The sequence below is a fragment of the Chinchilla lanigera genome, unplaced genomic scaffold (assembly GCF_000276665.1).
Source record: "Chinchilla lanigera isolate Chin_1 unplaced genomic scaffold, ChiLan1.0 scaffold00015, whole genome shotgun sequence".
In the NCBI taxonomy this organism is placed as follows: domain Eukaryota; kingdom Metazoa; phylum Chordata; class Mammalia; order Rodentia; family Chinchillidae; genus Chinchilla; species Chinchilla lanigera.
In genome coordinates, this window is record NW_004955416.1 from 18,389,556 (window position 1) to 18,410,534 (window position 20,979).

A 20,979-nucleotide genomic window follows, 5' to 3' on the forward strand; every position below is an offset into this window, starting at 1 on the left:
ATATCCCCAGCCCTTCTACATGTACTTGAATATTCAATTTGCTCTTAAAATACCAGTTTTCTCATTAATATCAGGATAATATTAATATCACAGAGGGTTGTTATAAAGATTAAAGACAATATATGTAAAATTTGGTATTGTCAGGCCTGGGAATGCTCAATTCATATTTACCCGTTTTTGTAGTAGATTGTGATGATGGGGAAGATGTTTTAGAGTATCTGGGCCTACACTGTATTTTTCCCAAATTTCAAATGTGTAGATTGAAAGCACTTGCCTAAAACAACTGAAAAGAGCACAAGGTCACATATTAAATTAATAAGTGTGCTTGATGTCATACTAATGTTGAAAAACAATGCTAAGAGGCCAAGTTAAGTGATTACGCCATGGCTTGTCTGCTGTCCACACTCCAAAGAGACTAAGCAACTTGGAGAGGGTTAAGGGAACAAAACAATTACAATTATACTATAGTTAAAATACCATGTGTAGGACCAGACAGAGACCATATATGATTTAGGATCAAGAAGAAAAATAAGCAAACCAAGTACCAAAAGGATTTAGATAACTGTTGTGCATAAGATAATAGTCATTTATGAAGAAAAATTACTTTTCTGCATTTCCAGGGCAGGCCATACAAGAACAAATGGACATAAATTGTTTTGGGCTAGAATGAAATTGGCTATATGGAAAAATATTTTCACTCTAAGATGGATCAGTACTGGCATATTTCACTAAGGGATGCACTATGAACTGCACTTGGGGAACCACAAATGAAGGGGTGAATGCACATCTGTACAGACCAGCTAAAGAGAAGTTTATCTGCAGACAGAGGGAAGGGTGCCGAGTAATTCTTTACAGTTCCCAGGCTTTGAGGATGATCCAACTTAACATACTAAGTGCTGCTGTTCCCCCACATAGAGCTGCTGATAAGGAGATTTCTCCAGGGACCCTGGGGCCAATTTCCCCCCCCTTTAAATACCCATGGTATAAGTCAGCGAGGGGTGAACATCGTCAAAGCTCAATAACAATGATTCTCTAATTAGACAATCTCCTAAGCAGAGCACCAACAGAGCAGCAGAGACCCATGCTAGTAAATTAAATTTTTAAAACCCTGCTGCAATCACTCCCGTGACATGCCCCCTTCCTTAAACTCAACTCTGAGTTATTTTTTATTTATTATAATTACGTTAGTAATAAGATTTGTTTCCTTGTTATTATATACGTTACTGTGCAGAGTACCAAAAAATAATAGGCAAAAAGAGTTATGCTTGTTATTTATCTCCTTGGCTATTATTGGGCCAGGGAGAAGGGTGGGGAGCAGAGAGAAGCTGTAAATAGAGAAGAAAGTGTTTCCTGTGGAGTGAAGATGTATGAGAGCATATTTGCAAGAAGGAAGCAGGGCAGTGAAGGAATAAGCCTAATAATTCAAAAGGGCTAGATGGCTCTGAGAGATAAATAACCCAGGAAAAGGCAACCTAGAAGTGAGGCCAAGGAGGATGGATCTGCATTACCAAAGTTTATGTGCTGCTTTGGGCTTTTCTGCTTATCACCCCTGGCTGCTAGGTAGAAAGTCCCAGAAGTAGAAAGTATAAGGCTCTGAGACCGTTCCCTTTGTCAGGTGCGGGCGGTGCAATCCCTTTTGATTCCTGAGGGGGCGCACTTTTCTAGTCACCTGGGCTTCTGCCCTAGCTGAGGCTTGGGTGTACCTGGGAGCCGGACTCCAGCCTGAGAGGCAGATTTCCATTGACCACAGCTACAACTCTTTGTCAACGCCCTGGAAGCTCTTGGAGATGCTTTGGTGGAGAGTGCTGATTATATGCTAGCTTCTAAAGCACATAGCCTGGTTTTTAGTACATTTCAGTGGCCAACTACTGTAAATCTATTTTTTTTTTTTTTTTTTTTTTTTTTTAGTACTGGGAATCGAATTCAGTACCTTGTGCTTGCCAGGCAGGCACTTATGCTGCTGAGCTATATCCCCGGCTGTATATCTCTTTAAAGAGTAAGCATGAAGAGGAAAAAAAGGTATTAGCTGAGCTTCCCGGAACTAAGCCTTTTCTATTGCTGTATTTTTAGTACAATTTATTCGGTTCTACCGCCACTCTAGGGTTTGTTTGATTGATTGATTGATTGATTGTTTTTGTTTTGTTATTAGGTTGTATTTTTAGCACATAATGTTACATTTCTTGTGGGGCGCTGGTACCTTTTTTCATCCCGTCCTTCCCTCCCTTCCCCTTCCATCCATCTCTGGATCGCCTTCTCTTTTTCTTGCATGTTTTCAGTACATGCTGCTTACATCCCTTGTGTGGCATTGGGACCATGTGCAAAACACACCCCAGTCCCTTTTTGCTCATCTTTGACCCCATCCTCCTCTCTGCAGAAATTCTTTCCCATTGCAATAGCCCATCCCGGATCTCGATGGGAAACTGAGAAGTGTAAAGCAAAAAAAGATCATTAAACTGACTTGGCCTGGCCATTGAGAAGATTGTTGATGGCTTGCCTCTGAAATTCAGGGATCAGAACACAGTAGAAGGAATCCTTACATTGCACAGTCTCTAGAAGTTTCAAAGTGTTATGTTATGTGATAATGATACCAATCAAGTGTAGTACAGTGGTTAGATCTTATGGCCTCTTCACTAAGGTAAAGAAACAGCAATAGAGAGAGGTTAAGTAACTTGCCCAAAGCCACACAGCTGGCAAGGAGCCAATTTTGACAAAACCCAGGATCTTCTAATCACCTGGTCAGAAGCCCTTGTACTACGCCACCATCATAACCATCGCTGATGAAAAGAAAGCAAGAGCCAGGAAAATGACAAAAAAGTACAAATTGTTCTCCTTAAGAAAGGCAAAGAGATCTTATTACAGCTCTGATAACAAAGGGAGAGGCTCTCTCTCCTTCACAAGAGCAGGGAACCCCTGAGATTAAGTGACAGTGAAAAAGACATCCTCAGTTCTGGCGGGGGTTGTCAGGGGTGTGCTTTCAGTTTTCCAGTTACAGAGCTTTATGTATTTTAGAGAGCCATGTAACATACATCACTAAAAACATAGTAGATGTGACGAGAACTGAAAAATGGCAAATCTATATTGTACCCAAGAGCTTGCTTTATAAAGACTTCTAAGTGTATGTGAAAAGAAAGTGTTAGGAATGGCACCACTGAGAAGAGAGATGCACAAGAAAAAAATTGTAAGGATGAATAAATTTGCATGTTCTTTCCTCCACCCCTGCATCCCTGCCCCCATTCCTTCCTTTTCCAGCAGGGCTGGAGGAGGAGAGCAAAGAGAGGGAGCAATACTGGAGTGCAGTCAGACATCAGCAGTGGCCTGGCCAAGGAAGGAGCAAAGCATTTCACAAAACCAGCACATTTCTCCAAGAGCCTCGGCCCCAACTTGATCAAAGATTCTGCAGCACTGAATCATTTTTAATTTAATGCTTCTGGGAAGCGAGGGGGGAACCCGTCAACCACGGGCACAGTTGGCAAGAGCTGGGTATTAGCATTTGGCAGCATTTATTATTGCTGTTTATGATGGCATAAATTAGGTTTATGCTGATAAAATTAATAACCCTAAATTTGGGAATAATAAATAGTAATATTTATTAGGAACTGCAATATCTGAGGAAGGCAAATGGAGTCCTCAAGCTCCAGACTCCTGTCTGTGTGCAGGCAGTTGTGGGAATAGAGGTGAGGGAGAAAGCCACGGGGAACGCACCCCCAGAATCGTAGCCCAGCTCCACGCATCATGTAGCGCTATATTAATGATTTAGCAGCGGGACCTTGAGAGCTCCCAGAACAAAAAATTTCCGTGTGGATCTCCATAAACAAGTTCTTCGGCAAGAGTGAGTGAGTCACATCTCCTTCCAGAGCCAGAGGACCCTCAAGTGTCTCAACACCCACACTTTCCTGTCATTTCCACACAGAGATCTGGACATTGCATCAAACGCCATGTCCTCTCTTTCTCTTTCCACCTGTCAGAAGACGTAGCACATATATCCTGAAAATTCCCTCAACACCTTTACCTGAGAATTACTGACACATACTGCAAAGAAAGAATTAAAAGTAGAAAACAGTTATGTCTGCATCTTTTGCCTTTAATTTAAATACATCTCTGTCTTTCATTTTATGAAGTTGTAAACAAAAGACATGAGATTGAAATGTTCCTATAAATGGTCACTTTTTTGTCTAGGAAAATATCTTAGAATTCAAACCAGACTGCTATTTCCATCCCCATTTATTTTCCATTGAGGGCGAGAATTAGAGGGAGAAAATTATAGTTCCTCCAACTGCATCAGAATAATAATTTTTCCCAAATACAAAGAAAGGAAAGTAAAATGGAAGAGACCGCATAATCTTTGCCCACGTCCCTTCAGAGCCCATTAACCGAGATACACAAACAGGGTAGCAGCAGAATCCAGAATGACATTTTCATCCAAACATTCAACCTTTGGCTCCATGTCCAAAATACCTTATTTTTTTTTCCCTTAAAAACAAATAAAGCAAAAATTTCCAACTACTGATAAAACTGCTCTGTTCCAAACAGTTCAAAACAACAAAAGCAATCTCAATAAAAGTGCATGATTGTACATTTCACTACTTCCCGCTTCCAGGAAGGGCAGTTGAGTCTTACACTGAAGGAGCAGTCGGCTGGGACAGGCTCGGCTTTCACAGACCAGAGACTGCAGTGTTTGTGCAGAAAGGTTCCTCAGAGGGAGGGCAGAGGGAGGGCACAGTGAGCGCTCTGAATTGTCCTGGGTTTCTCTGCAAGAAGACACTTAGAGTAGAACACTGCAAAGAAAGGATGATTCTCATGTTGTGTTCCCAGCATCACCAGCATCATTTCTACAGAGAATACTTTTTCAATCACACATCCCTCTAGAGGCCATAGAGGGTGTAAAACATTCTCCTGCAGGCTCCTCAGCTTGTAGTTCAGCCTTCAGAGAGGCAGACACAATGTCTCGCTGAGTTACAGAAAGAAGAAAAGAGAAATAGACGGGGAGATAGCAACCTACAGTTAGAGGAGACAATGTCAGAGAACCACCTTCTAAGAGGTTGACCATCTGACTGCCTGACTGATCTGCTTCTTCTTGCCCCTCTTTTGCCTCCTGCAGACAGCCCTGGTTCTCTGCACTTGGATTCTTACTGTAGTGAGGGACATTGCAGAACTCACACCCACAGGCATGGCATACAGGGAAGCAGGCACAGGGAAGCCAAATATGGACCAGCAAAGTGATGAATCACTCCCCACATGAGCCTTCCTTGCTTGAAAGGATCTGTAGAACTCAAGCTTATTAAGCCTGTTGGAGACTACCCAGGCACAAAACCAGGCTCTCTGATGTATCTGCAGAAGTTCTTTCAAGAATATGAATGATGAATGAAAGGAAGAGGAAGAAATAGAGAATGTTAAGAAATTATGATACATGCAGTTGCAATGAAGATTGTACCTCTAATGGATAGGATACAAATTTTCTCCCCAAGTTGGACATATGGTAAAACATTACAGGAGGTATATCAATAAATTTGTTCATACTAATATTTTTTTAAATTATGAATAAATGATTCAATGATTCAAATGAATGAATGGATGAATAGACTGTATGTTCATTTCAAACAGAAGTTCTTTTAAAGCTTTTTAGAGCTTTTCCTCTGACCTGCAAGGACCTTACCTGAGAATCATATTTTAAGAAACTTCAAAAAAGATTAAGTGCATCCAGAGTTAGATTTAGCAAAGAGATATTAGGCACTTTCCAACTCCCATGTCCTATGCCAAAACTTTCCAAGGATGTCCCCAAGAAGGGGCATATGGATTTCAATTCCTGACTTTAAAACTTGTAAGATACGAGACAGACCTTGGGTGTGTCACTCGTTTCTTTTCTTTCGGTTTTGTTTTGTGTCTGGAAGTAAAATGGAAGTAAAATAGATACCTTTTCACATAATTAGGGTAATCAGAAGTTATAAGTATAAAAGAGTGAAATCACGATTATCCTGTCAGATTAACAAGAAGTAAAAATGATGCAGATGTGCAGTGTTCACAATAGTGCTGCCCAGGGAGCCAGCACTATTGCCCAACAATAGGAGGAATATAAATCTGTAAATTTTCCAAAGAGGAAAGTCTGGCCATACCATGTGTCAAACACAACATATGATGTCTTTAATTTGTTGGGAGAAATATACCCAGAAGATAGCTGGGTCAAATGGAATTTATAGGTTTAGATTTTGGGGAAATCTCTGTAGTAATTTCCATGGAGGTTGTATTAGTTACATTCCCAGCAATGATGTAGAAGGGCTCCTTTTCCCCCACAACCTCTCCAGCAATTTTTTTAGATACATGCATACTCATGTTTATAACAGCATAAGTCATAGCAGCTAAATCTTGGAAGCAAGCTATAGGCCTATTAGCAGATGAATGCATAAATAAAATGTAGTATAGATACACACTGAGTCATCTGTAGGAAGACAGAGATACCTTGGGACCATAATGCTAAGTGATATACATTAGATACAGAGGTTAAATAGTACATGGTTTCTTTTGTATGAGAAACCCAAAATGTAAGTAATTTGAAGATCAAAATAAAGCATAGGTGATAAGAAATAGGGAGGTAGCCTTTGTGAAGATGGGAAGGGGATGTAGAGATGAAGGGATATGGAAGGGTAAGGTAGGGGAAGTAAAAATGATTAAGATGTGATATGTGTACACACCAGTTCCCCAAGATGAATGTAATTATTATGTGTCACAACCATATACTAATAAAAATATTTCCCTTTCAAAAGAATTTAGAAACACCAACAACAGTGAATACTATATCTAGATCTATATAATATATTTGATTGAACTGACTACACTTGGAAATTTATCTTAAAGAAAGGACCAGAGAAATTAGCTAAGATTATAACAAAAATGCTCATCTGTTTCTTGTTTATAATGAAGAAGTGTTTAAATTAAGTACAGCTCATTGGTAGTATAAGATTGCAATATTAAAGATTTATGATATCATCTGCATTCTTTGCCATAGGAAGATGGTGGGTGTTTTAAAAATTGCACCAAAAAATATTATCTTTTGAAAAGTTGTACTAGATGTGGAGATACAGCTATCTCCGAAGAAAGTGCTGATAGACCTGATGCTGTCAATTTACAGACAAATGGCTAAAAAAAATCCTCTCCAAATCGCTAACAATGTTTTCTCTAGAACTCAAGAAGATGTCCAGGTTAGCAAAATTCTTGAAGCATTATATTATGACAATAGAGTGTAATGTGAATGACGCCTCTTGGAATTATGTAGCGCAGTAGTCCTAAATTTGAAGGCTTTTAAATTTCTTCTTTAAGCTTTTTCTAAAGTAACAATATACAATATAATAACCACTGCTAATTTCCTATCATCTTGTTTTGAAACTCTGTATCAGTTTTGGGTTTTATTTTTCTCTTTAAAATAGAAAAAAAAAGGATACATACTGAATTTTCTACCTTAAGGATATAACATTTTTCCACTGGAAGAAAAGAAAACCATTTATGTCATAATAGTACATATCGGATACTCAGCAAAGAGACACCTTGTGCTTATTTTCACCTATTGTCAAAGACAGGAAATCACAGTGCTCAGAATCCTTTTCCAGTTGGCTTCCCAGTAAGTTCTGCCAAGCAGAGGCACTAGAGGAAGATAGAAAGGCGGTATAAGGTAGAAAAGGCCTCACTCTGCTTCCATTTCCAGTTAACATGGCTGGAACAGCTGGCGGGAGAGCAGAGGAGCCCCTCGCCATCTGAATACAGACCACTGCAGATTCCTTCATGTTCTAGGCAGCACCCCCTCATTGACAGAGACCCAAGACAGGTCAGTTCCCTCTCAGAGTTCCAAGCATGCACGTGTAGAGGCCTCCACGACCATTGGTCCTGGGAGCTCCACCTCTTCCATTTGCTTCCTGCCTCCTTAGAGGTGGAAGCTGCTTCTTCATTTCATTGCTTGAGCATGCCCTTTCTCAACTATCAGACTTCTCCCATCTATGGGCGTTAACTGTCCTGTGTTTGTGAATGCTCATCTTTTGGAACACCTGGTATCCTGAATATATCATGTCTTATCATTAGAAGACAGTAAAGATTTTTAATATTTTTAATGCCCAAGTTTTACTGAGCTCAACTCTTAGACCATGTTAGACGTTGCACTAATTGCTCAATGTTCCCTTAGGAATTTCACTTAGTATGACTTCTCCTCTTCACCAATCTTGAGCATTGGTACTTTCTTTAAATCTTAATAGCATAGCTGAAACAAGACAGGAAGGTTTATTAACACTTAACAGCAAATGATATCATGGAAGGTAACTTCTCTAAGAAAATTCAAGCCTGATGATCAGCACAGCTGTATTTATTCTCAAGTGCCCAGTGAAGAGACTGTCTCCTTTGGTCTCTTCTGCATGACACCAACCATCTGTCCTTTTTAGCCCATGCAAATGGCTTTCCCTGAAGAGCCCATTTTTCAGCATCTTTTCCTGTCCCCCAATTTTCTCTAGCAAAGGTGGTTGACAATAGGACTAAACTAACTTGCTGGATGACCAGATACCACTCCCTATCCACAGAAGTCCTTGTGCCACCAGCATCACATGTCATAGTGCAAACACCAAGTAGGTTCAATGCCTTGAACAAGCATACATTCCCTGGGTCGCTGGTACTGTCCCATGTGAGCAAGAAGGAAGCCTAAGCAAAAACTGAGTTAGAATTTCTCACCAGTCTGTTATTTGGCTACTCAGAGACTATCTTTCAGTTTTTACTTATTTGAATAAAAAAATCACTTATGTATTAATCAGTCCTCTGCCCATTCAAATGCAACTGATCTGTGAAATACCAAAGTCTGAGACACCCTACTGCATTTTATTATATTGTAGAGACTAACTACACTAAAAAGTAAGAGTTCAAGTCAAAATGAAAAGGCAGAGACATGACCCAACCAAAGGTAAAGTGAACTCAGTGGGACAACCTAAGTCCTCTACCATTCTAAAGAGCTGAGTGAAAGTACTACATAACGGCCAGTGGAAGGTGAGTTCCATGACAGTAAATATTCAAGGTCAGCTAGCTGGTGTATGCAGCCAGAAACTGGCAGAAACAGGGAAAGATATATTTTCTAAGGGAGAAAACAGACAGGACTAGGTACAGTGTCAAGACCACAGCCAAGCTAGGAATTCAAATTCCATGAAGGAGAACCAAAGATGAACAAATTCAGTTATCCTCATCCAATATGGCAGAAAACTGGGGCTGTCTATGCCTTGGCTCATCCTGAACTCCCTGAATCTGGGTCAACAAGACTAATTTCAGAGTTTATCTCCTGATGGGGCCAAAACGTTATGTGTATATTGATCTACAGTGGGGAAAAGCTGATAGACTAATGTGAACAAGTGTTCTGGAATTCAACAGACTGAGTATAAATGCCAGCTCAGTCACAAGCTAGTCCTGACCATGGGCATATTTGCACATGTGTACACACTCGTATCTGCATGTATGCTTTAATTATCTAGACAGTTTCTCATGCCACTTCTGCCTTGAACTAGGGATGCTATCTTGCATAACTTATTTTATCTCTCTGGTCTCTATTTCATTATCCTTTCAAGGAGTAGAACTAAATAAGTATAAGAGCCCTCGCACTGCTAGAATATTTGAAGACTATTTTGTTTAAATTTCTTTAAATCTCTATAGCAAAGAAGTGAAGGAGAAACACAAGTTCTAGTCCCAGATCTGCAACAGAAACTGTTTAAACTGCATCCAGGACTTAATCCTTGTGTGCTCAAGTTTTCTCATCTATAAATTGAACAGAAGAAAAGTTACACTTGTTGGGTCATAGTAACAATTAAATGACTATATATGTAAAAGAACTAGGTTATTCCTCAGCTCATAAAAGCTGCTGAATAATTGTTTAAAATAAAGCCTGTAGGCTTTCTTCTTATAGTAATGTAAAGACTTCACAACCCACAGTGGAGTAAAAGACTATTGGCAGTAACTTTAAATGGCCCCAGATTGTTAAGCTTTCCTTATCTAATTTTCTTATCTGATTTTTATAGTTTGATTTGTTGCCTCTAGTACATTCAGCTATTACTTCTTAATACCTTGATGTGTTTACTTATAGTAAGTCCTCTGCTCTCTGCTGTTGTTTTTGTCTGTTCGCACTGGCCTTAGAAGAAGATAATCAAGTTTACAGAGTTGTATATGCTCTAAGAATCAATATGCTCTGATTTGCCTGTACATAAAATGTTAGGCTGTGTGTTGACTTGATAAAAATTATGTTGTCACTACCACTCAGTAACCAAAAAACTTAAAATGGGAATTATGTTTGACATGTTCCTCTCCTCTTGTCCCCATTTACACTCGATGCCTACATTTTGAGCTACCCAGACATCACCTGCTTTCCCTTCTCTTTTCACTCTGATCACCATCAGTATCATCCATTTTCTAACTAATTTGTTAACTCCTCGTTCTATCTCACCCCACCTTGTGAAGAATTATAACAGCCAATGAGACACTGCATTGGTCCTGCTTCACCAAGGAATGAGCCCAATTCCATACACACTCCAGGTTAGCAAGATGCAAACCGTTTCTTTCGGAATTGAACACAACCATCCATCTTTGTTCTTTGTTTTCCTGTTCAGACGTGTGTTGCTAAGAGATCCTGGGCTTGGCCAGACCCACTATATTTTTTGTTAGGAAATCCTGGCTTTGTCTCCCTGAACACTTTTATCAAAATCTCCCCGCTATCCTCAGAGGCTTCATCACTATTCACCACAAAAGGAAGCAACTCTGCTTTTACATATTCCTGCAAGCTCTGTGGAGGCCCATGACTACTAGTGACAGAGAAACACAGTGTAGTAGTTAAAGCGCCAAATTCAGCTTTAGGTGTTCTAATCTTTATACAACAAACGACTCCTTACTGATCACACAATATAGAGGGCAGTTCTGTCACTTTCAAGAAGGCTGTTAATAATATTATGTCTAGAGAAAATCACTGAAGTCAAGAACATCAAAGACAATATCCCACAGATAATATGTAAGTGAGTTGCATCAAACTGGGAGAAGATTTGACAGGGGAGAGTTTAGGCCTTTAAAAGGGTAATGTGATTTTATCCTTGGGGTGCCCTATAAGAAGACTGCCTAAAATAGATGAGGCTCAAAGGGCAATGATTAAAGCATAGTACAACACAAATCCACCTGGGATGGGCATCCCTAAAGCGGAATGCCAGTCACAAAAACATCTCAAGTGGAAGTTAGATAAACCGTGTAAAGTGTCTTCTAAGAAAAGTTCAGGAGTTGAGACTTTAAACACTCTTCTTGTGAAATGTAACATGCATGGCCCTCTCAAGTCTTTTCCAAACAGTGTTCTGTGACCTGAAAATGTTCCTAACAGTGGAATAAGGCTGTGATTTCCAAGTCCCTTTCAGCCAAGACTGTTTGGACTATTCAAGCGATCTACAAAGTGCCTTGAGCTCCATGATGAAAGATGCTATATAAATGAAAAGGGTAATTTGAGTCATAATAAATAACAGTAATGATGATGAATGCCAGTGTCACTGAGAAGAAGCTGGCTTGCCATTTGGGAGCACAGAGCAACCAGCTGTGAGCTGGAAATAATGTGTGTCCCAGCCAAGAGGATCCTCAGTGATTGAGATCACATTAACCTTTAAACCAAAGACCTGGAGCAAGCCCCTGACCTGGAAGTGTGAGCATTTAAAATGGAAGAAACTTTAGTACTTAATCCCTGAGCTTTAATATTGCCTTGGGCTTAGGAGGCCTTTTCCCAGAAAGGTCAACAGGGAGCACGTTGTCCTCCTCTTCCAACAGAGGGGAAAACTGAGAAGGTCAGGGGAAGAGCCAGATTTCCCAATTAGAGTTACAACTCCAAGTGCAGTGCTCTTTCCCTGCTGTATACTCCAGACAATTCCGTGGAAGAATGGGCTTCCGTAAACAGCCAATTTGGATAAGAAAATGTCGAAATGGGATCACGTCCCTCGAGATGCCTCGCTTAGCTGTTTTCCATCCATTTCGATGGGGAAAGCTCACTAGTAAAATCTTTGGCTGCTCAAGGAGGGAAAGGCCACTCCCTGATGTCCTAGATCTGTTCTCCGGAGTTAAAGGAGCACACAGCAGGAATCAGAAGAGTTCTGTGCAATCAGAAAGGACACCGCTGTAGGGTCTTGTGCAGCCTGAGATCCCAGAAGCACTAACAGCCCCCGGAGGCCTGTTTGGTGCTCCATATGACAGATTTGGCATCTTCCAACACTTGTTCAAAGATCAGTCACCAAGAAGGGACCCTGCTCTTTCCCATGACCTTGCCTTCAATTTCCATCAAAAATAATAACATAAAATAAATTAAATTAAAATAGATGGGAATTGCTAAGCTGCAAGAACCTGAAGGACCCGAGCTGTTAAGCTCAGGGGAATGCCTTGCTTATCTTCTGCGCTTCATTTTTTGTATAATTTTATTTTGATGGTCTGCAGCTTTGTATTTGGCATGATTTAAAATATTACATCAGTTAGAATTTATGCTGTTCCTCCTTTTATATTTTACCATCTTTATGTTTTTAACCTTATTTAACTTATCTAATTGTACCTTGTGTTTATCCTCTGAAACTAGTCCAGTCTGAGTTGTTAAACATTCAATTTCTTTTTTTAATTAAAGAAATCAACTATTTCATCTTTCTTAAGTCATTCTTATTTATGTTATCTCTTTGAAGTTTGGGGTTTCTTTTTAGTATTTCTTAATAATTCTCATTCTTTCATCATTTTAATGATGTTCTCTTTGCTCAATCTTCTAAATGTGTGCATGTACTTATTACTGTTGCTTTAAACTATAGAGTTTGTAATTTGTAGCTCTTGAAATTAATTTTTCACTCAATATTTTCCATGTATCCTACTCTTTGTTTTTCCAAAGGTTACAAGGTCCATTTTTACAGTGTAAAGAACCATCTATACCTTGGGGCTCTCACTTGCATCTTACCGCCCAAACTCTGAGAATGCTGACCCTTTCCAACAGACTTCATGGGACAAAATAATCATCTTTCCCATCACACTTTCCAAAGGCATGCAGAGGCTAAATAAGAAGAAAGACTCCAACCTTTTCTTCAACCAATATTCTGTTTAGCTAGAGTGACACACTGATTTTATGCATCTCCAGAATCCAGTAAATTACAACTGAAATTACACATTCTCTGCAACACACATTAAAAAGTAAATATGAAAGTATTGGTCTTAGCTGTGGGAAAAAAAATCACAGTTTGAGTCTTAAATTTGCCACTTAGCCATCATGCGACTCGGGCAGTCATTTGATTACCCTGGACACCAGTTCTCCCCTTCTGAAAAAAAGTGTTGGACTAGATCATATCTTCTGGCACTAATTGCCAGAATAGATATAGCTTTCTATTCAAAGAAACCATGAAACTGACATAAATATGTATGGAGAATATAATATCATTTGTACAAAATATGCAAAAGTATTTGTACCAAGTAGCAAAGTGTCTTGGTTACTTTTTTCTCACTGCTGGGACAAAATATCTGACGCCCAAATTTAAGGAAGGAAAGGTTTATTTCGCTTACAGTTCATGGAAGTTTTAATCCGTACTTGGCGATTGTAAGGCAGAGTGACACATGGCAGAGGGCTGCATCTCAGGACGGCAGCCACAGCTAAGCTACAAGCACACACACCAGGGCGGAATGGGGGAGGAGTGCCCCAAGCACTCTTTTCCTGTCCCTTACATATGCAAACTATCCACTCCCAGGCGGGTGCAGCTCTCACACCCATATTCAACTCTAATAGCCTGCCCCATATCCACAGGAGGCTTTGGGGGGACACACAGACATAAACCATAACACAAAGAAAAACATATTCTTGCAGGTACCAAGGCCTCTCCAACCACACCTCGTGGGTGAAAGAGCAGAGCATTCCAATGGTAATATAAATGCTGGTCTTATCTAGCCCCCTCTATGACATACTTGCCATTGATGACTCCATCTGGATTTAGCATGGGGATGATCTTGAAAATGAAGTTTTCCCTCAAGAGCCTTGCCACAGGGTCATTGCTGATGAGGAACTCCAAGGTGCCCTTCATCACCCAACTGGCATTGCTCTCTCCAGGGTGAGCTCGGGCAGTGATCACGTGATAGGGGCGGTGTCCTGCAGAAAAGGAGACAAAGAAGATGAAACCTAAGTATAATTTCCATTTCCATCAAGATAGTCTCCCAGGGCCAGAATTATACCTGATAGGCACGAAGTTCTAAATAGGTTGATTATTTCTAGTACATATCCGATCTGCATTTATCCATTTTCCATCTGCCTTCATAGTCTACAAGACTCAAGAGAGTATAAAATTAAAGCTCAAGGCTTCTATCAAAAGTATAAGTACTAAGTGCCCTGAAAAAATAGGCAAGAAGCAGATTTTAAACCAATGCACTCTCCAGCGTCTTTGAGCATGATGTTGGATGTCACAGATCTGAGATTGAAGCTTATCTTCATCAATGGCCAGCTGTGAGATTGTAGGCAAAGGATTTAATTTCTCTGGGGTTATTTCTTCATCATAAAATAGGGACAATAGTGATAACCTCAAGTGATTGTTAGAAAAACAGAAGGATGTAGCTATAAAGGGTTTGTTATATCTATTTATTTATTTGCCATTCAGTATATGTTAGCTCCCACATCAGTTATAACCTGTGGGAAAGATGGTCCCTTTCATTCTTTCGGCAAGTACAGAGGTGATGTTGTTAGGCGCTTTCTGATGATAAGATACAGAATCCACTGTTCACCAGATACTTGACAGAAGACTGAAATACGGTACATGCAATCTCTACCTTGGCTCACAATATTTTGTTCTCTTTGTGAAGGGAGCCATCATACGGAAAGCACCGACCTGAGTAGAACTTAGGGAGGAGGCATTGATAACTGGAGGATATGCCCACTTTCCTGCCTCTGTTGGTATAACATACCTGGAGCATCATAGCACTGAGATGCATTCTGAGACCATGTCTGGACTCAGGTAGAAAAAGTATTTTGATTGAGTAATGATGTCTGTCCCTCATACACTCAGGAAAGAAGCAGAGAGAAGGGTGGTGCCATAACAGGAATGCACCATGTCTACTATCACCCCTTGTCCAATTCTTTGTTTGAAACTGACTCTCTTTCCCTTCTGGGTCCTCATCCAGCTCTTTACTGCTCCTAATCTTGCTCTCATGACACTTACTAAGCATGTGCCACATATAAGTATTGCAGCCCCTAACACAACTGAAAAGTCCGTAAGTAATCATTTTTCCAAAAAGTTCAGATTTTTTACTTAAATTTGTCTTTTCTACTCTGAAAAAAATAAATTTATGAGGACACAAACTGTGTATCAAATTGTATACAAAGAAAAATAGAGTAACTCCGGATAAGAGAGCAAAAGCAGAGATAATAGTAGATAGAAATAATGAACATTTATATTTCTGAATTATATTAAGATCATCACCAAGATCAAAAGAAAAATTCTATCTGTCTCTCCCACATTTCTATTGATGGTCATTAATCCACTGATGTCTAGATTTAAGGGACATGGGTCAATGCAGTTTTCTGACTATGGCTGGAGTAGTTTGCTTCAACTCTTTGTAGGTCATCTGTATACCAGAGATAATATTCAGTTGTGTTTTTCTCAGGCAGGTGTCTTGAACATATTCCAGGAATTGCAGGAGGCACCGGATAGCAAAAGTTGAATAAATTATCGTCCTTGTTCTCTAAGAGGCCATAGAATTTGTCAGAAATGACATAGATGCAAACAAATAAGGACAAGTGAGTTAAGGGAGGTGTACATAGAGCACCCAAAATAGACCTGACAGAGAACGATAAGGACATTTCCAGAGCTGTGATGGCATTCTGGGCCTTGCAGAGTATGTACCATCTCACCAGATAGAGCAGATGAAATGGATTATTTAAGCAGAGAAAAAGACACATGCAAAAAATACAAGGGCAAGAGAATCAATGCACTCAAAAAAGATAAGTTATGTGTGACTGAAGCAAAGGGTTTGAGATGGTAGAACAGGAATTTACAAAAATAGGCTGGTGTCAAACTGGTAAGACCCCTCTCCTTCTATATTTTGTTTAGGGATTTAGATATTTCCTATAATTCAGATGTCCTCAACAATGGAGTCAGCATATCACTAGTATCCTGTGATCAGTAGTGGAATCCTTTTCAGAATCATCAATGACCAATGAAAATGCAAAGGTTGGCTTACATTTTACAAGGCACAAACTGCTGGCTGTCTGCCCATCACTCTGTCTCTCCTTCAAACTACCAGATCCTTGAATTGGGTGGGGGGATTTGCTCAGATTAAAGTACTCAGCCTCACTGAACCTCTTGCAAATAGACATGGCCAAATGAAACAGTTATGGACAATAAGAGGTAAATGGTAAACAAGGTGCTTCTCTCTGTACAGCTTATTAAAAGGGATGGTTTCACCTTACAACACCTACTTGGTTTCAATTTTTGTCCATTTCCTTTATTTCTTTTGGGGCTGGGGAGATAGCTCAGTAGCACAGAGCCTGCCTGGCAAGCACAAGGTCCTGAGTTCAATTTCCAGTACCAAAAAAAAAAAAATTACAATCCGTTATTTATTTTTCCTGTCTTGCTTGTAGATGTGATATCTTCAGGTGAGGGAGTCAATGTACAAGTAGAAATCTTACTATGCTAAGCATGGTGACCCTAAAGGTAGAAAGAGTCAGGATTCTTGACAAATTTCTTAAGCAATTACTCAGACCTTTACTGGCTTCTACAATACTTCTGGAGATTTGAATACAATTAGTTGATATATTACTAAGCCACAGTAATCATGTTTCTGCTATATGTTATAAAACTCTGGCATATGAAGAAAAGGTCAGGTTTAAAATCATCTCTACAGTTACACTATGTTGCATTACATGCAACTGGATGCACCTTCTGGATTGCTGAGGAAACCATGAAACAGTGAGGTGAAAGGGAATGATATTTGCCATGGATTTTGCAGGAAAGGATAGCTGAGGACCACGCTCTAAGCCAAGGTGAGTTGATAAAGGTTTTCATCTGGAAAAAGACAAGCCAATGATTGTGCTGTAGAGAAATAATTCTGACATTATTACAGATAATACATTTTCCTAATCGGAGACAGCTTGGCACAGCAATTCAAGAATAACTTTTACAGTGACATTTTCAGGGTTCAAGCTCCAGCCTCACTATTTTTCCATCATATATGAGTTATGTAGGTTTCTGAAGAAATTAAGCATTGAATTTTCTTAATAGGTGCAAGGTGATGTAACAGAATATCACAGACTAGGTGGCTTAGAAGAAACATACTTTTTATAGTCTGGAGACTGGGAAATTCATGATCAAGGTACTGACAGATTTGGTGTTTAGTGAGAGCCTTCTTCTTTTAGTGAGAGCCAGTTACCTGTGTCTGCACATGGCTCAGCACACAAGGAAGGTCATCAAGGTCTCTTATATGGGCACTAATCTCACTCATGAGGACTCTACCTTAATGACCTAGTTACTTCCAAAAGGTTCCACCTCCTAATACCATCAGGTTAGAGTTTAAATTTCAACACAGAATTTTAGAGGAGTATAAATATTAACTACATAAAAGATCAGGTGTTCTTCATGTAAGATTAATGATTCACCAACTGGAAGTTTGCAAGTATGCATAATGGGGTGGGACAGATACACAGTCCATTAACGGAGCAGAAGTGAAATCCCCAGAGGTCAGGTTTCCTGCTGTGTCCTTTGCTCACAGTCATTTTCACTCCTTCCAAAGCACGCTATTGTGGCATCTAATAAAAGCTTGTTGAGAAATAAAGAGGCTTGATGAATTTGTACCCAATCAGTAACCCATTTTCAGTTCTATAATTCCATATCGCTCTGTTTGTGCTTTTTGAACTATGCACATTTGCAACATACTGGACAACAATAGTTAAGCACTTCTGGCCCAGTAAGGAGAAATAAACAACAGCTTATGCTCTTGCAAATTTTTGACACCCAACTGATCGCTGTTATTGTGTGGTCCACTTGGCTTCTGTTGCCTTATATACCCATGACAATGCAAGGCATTAGTCAGTAAGCCAAATGCAAGCTCTTACAGAGACATCAACAATGTGTTTCTTTCCTTTGGAGAGTCAGTTTGATATTATGCTGTATTGTACCACACTACAAGACCAGCAAGCTGTCTTAGCATACTGAAAAGACAAGTGGGAAAAACGGTGAGTTCTAATGAAGACATAAGCAGCGTTCCTGCCCTTTCTGTTGGTTTTCTTCTTTTTCCCTCGGTGACTTAACACAATTTTGTGGTCATATTGGTGAAATGAACTTATGGGACCATTCAGTTATTGTAGCAAATAACACTCCAGAGAACTTGTAATAGCGAACAGCTGAAAACAGTGTGCGGCACACATACCATGTGGCTTTTCTTTTTGTAATTGACAGTTTCAGTCTTATTAACATATCTCTACCTAGGGTTAAGTAAATACTGCCGGGTACCTGCATTTAGATTATTTCTCTGCAATTCAAAAAAACCTATTCCAGAGACCACCACAAGCTATGAGAGAGTTAAGATATGACTATATTCTAAATACTAAAATAAAATTGAATATATGTCATTGGTAATGACATCTATAAAGAGAAATTAGAAACATGCAGGGAATTCAATAACGCCTAAGAGATACGAAGCTATGGGCCAGTGAAAATTTGAGCAAAATCTGAAGACGTGTGTGATGATATATGTGTGTACCCATTATGTCAACATCCATTCATTTATTCCTCCTTTCTTTCAACACTTTAGATTGAATTGCTGCTGCATCTCTGCAGAATAGTGAAGATTGCAAAAGAAATAATGATTTTCTCCCTCCAAGTACTAATAATTGTCTGGTGAGAAAGACAGGCACATGAATAATTACCGCCCAATGTGATCAGAGACGTTTGCCAAGCCATTTTCAAATCACAGTGGAATACTCATTATGGAATTACTTATATAATAATACACACCTGGAAATGACTTGCATGTGCACCCACAGAAAGCTAGCTAAGGAAATGACACATAAAACAGAATACTATTCAGCTGTTCAAAATGACACATACACCTCTTACTGTTGACACCAGAGGATGTATCTGTGACAAAATAGTGAACACTCAAAGCTCTGAACTCAAAGGCAGAGCTTTGGTGAGGTGACTGAATTTGGGGGTTACAGTAGGCTCTTGTGCCTCTGAACTATATCCCTGGCCCACTGTAGCTTCAAGTGATGTTAGGAGGTGGCACCTGGTGGGAGAGACAGGTCACTGGGGGCATGTAGTAGGGTCTATCTCCCTCCTTGGTTTCTTTCTTCATTCTGTTTCCTGCCCACCATGATGTGAGCAGGTTTCCTCCATAGTAGGCTCTTCCCACCTGCAACTTCTGCCCAGGAGCCAGCCAACTAGGGACTGAAATTTCTAAAAGCCATGAGCCAAAATCAACCTCTCCTTCTGGACTTTGTTGGTTTCGGGTATTGAGTCACGGTGAGGAAGAAGTGACTCAGGCAAAGCCGATCGTGGTCTCAAGAGACATCAGCTGACATGAAGTCCAACAAACCTGGAAAAACATGTATATAAACATGATTGAAGAGTATAGAATGAGGAAGGGTAAAAGGAAATAAAATGGAAAACAGTCTTCTGGAAGATAAAACAGTGAAAGTCTTGAAGTCATACGCCTAGGCAAGGACTTTCTGAGTGAAACCCCAGTGGCACAAGAAATAACATCAGCAATCAACACATGGGATCACATCAAATTAAATGACTTCCACATAGCAGATAAAACAACAGAATGAAGAGACAACCTACAAACAGGGAAAAAGATTGCCAGCTATTCCTCCTACAAAAGACTAACATCTAGAATACATAAAAAACTCAAAAAATTAGAACCCCCAAAAATAAAAGACCCAGTGAAAAACTGAGCCAATGAGATGAACACACACTTCTCAGAAGAAATACAAATGGCCAATTAATACATAAAAAATTGTACAACATCACTGGCCATTAGAGAAATGCCAATTAATACAATCCTGAAGTTGCATCTTAGTCCAAGCAGAATGGCCATCATCAAGAAATCAAATAATAACAAGTGCTGGTGAGGTGGCAAGGAAAGGGGAAGCCTTTGTGTTGTTGGTACGAACAAGTTTAAGGGCAACCACTGCGGAAATCACTATGGAGATTTCTCAAAACATTAAAATTTAAAATTCCACTTCACCCAGCTATTTTCCTTCTAGGTGTCTTCCAAAAACAGTTAAAGACATCATGTTACAGTGGTACATGCTTCCCCATATTTATAGTAGCACAATTGGTAATACCTAAATCTTGGAAGTAGCCTATATGCTCATCAATAAATACATGGATAAATGTGGTATCTATACACAAAGGAGTACTATTCTGCCATAAAGAAGGACCAACTTGAATCCTTTGTGGGAAAATTAATCCACCTCAAGACCATAATGCTAAGCAAAATAAATCAGACACACAACCTTAAATATTACACGGTCCCTCTTACATAAGAAATCCAAACTATACATAAATAGCAAAATAGAAGATAAATAATAGGAAATGGGGAGATAGATGAGATAGATCCTTACCAAATGGGAAGGGAGCCAAGAGATACAGGGAGGGAGCAAGAGAAGAGAGAAAGGAATGGAAAGAGAATTAGCATGTATTATGTACCTCTACCAAGTTTGCACAATAAATATAATCCTTATATACTACAAATGTGTACTAATAAGATAAAATTTTTAAAAAGAAAATTCTAACTATTCTGTATGTTGTAGGCAGCTGAGTTAGCTAGAAATATTATAGGCAGTCAGAACAGGGCTGGGGCCTCAAATGAACCAATGTGAAAGACAAGATACTTGCAACTGTGGGAAAGACAGGCACCTCTGCTGTGGGCCAGACTTCAGGACAGACTTTCTTTCTTTTTTTTGGTTTTTCTCCGGTACCGGGAACCGAACTCACGACCTTGCGCTTGCCA

The 20,979-nt window shown here is 39.6% G+C and overlaps 1 protein-coding gene across 3 annotated transcripts in view; it reads right to left on the bottom strand.

Moving 5' to 3' along the window:
* Agbl1 (ATP/GTP binding protein-like 1) overlaps positions 1 to 20,979 on the bottom strand; it is an 800,368-nt gene that overhangs the window by 503,799 nt on the left and 275,590 nt on the right. For all 3 annotated transcript variants that reach the window (XM_005381585.2, XM_005381584.2, XM_013512654.1), the window contains exon 18: positions 13,945 to 14,125. In XM_005381585.2, coding sequence (XP_005381642.2) covers positions 13,945 to 14,125 — 181 coding nt within the window. The remainder of the gene's footprint in view (positions 1 to 13,944; positions 14,126 to 20,979) is intronic.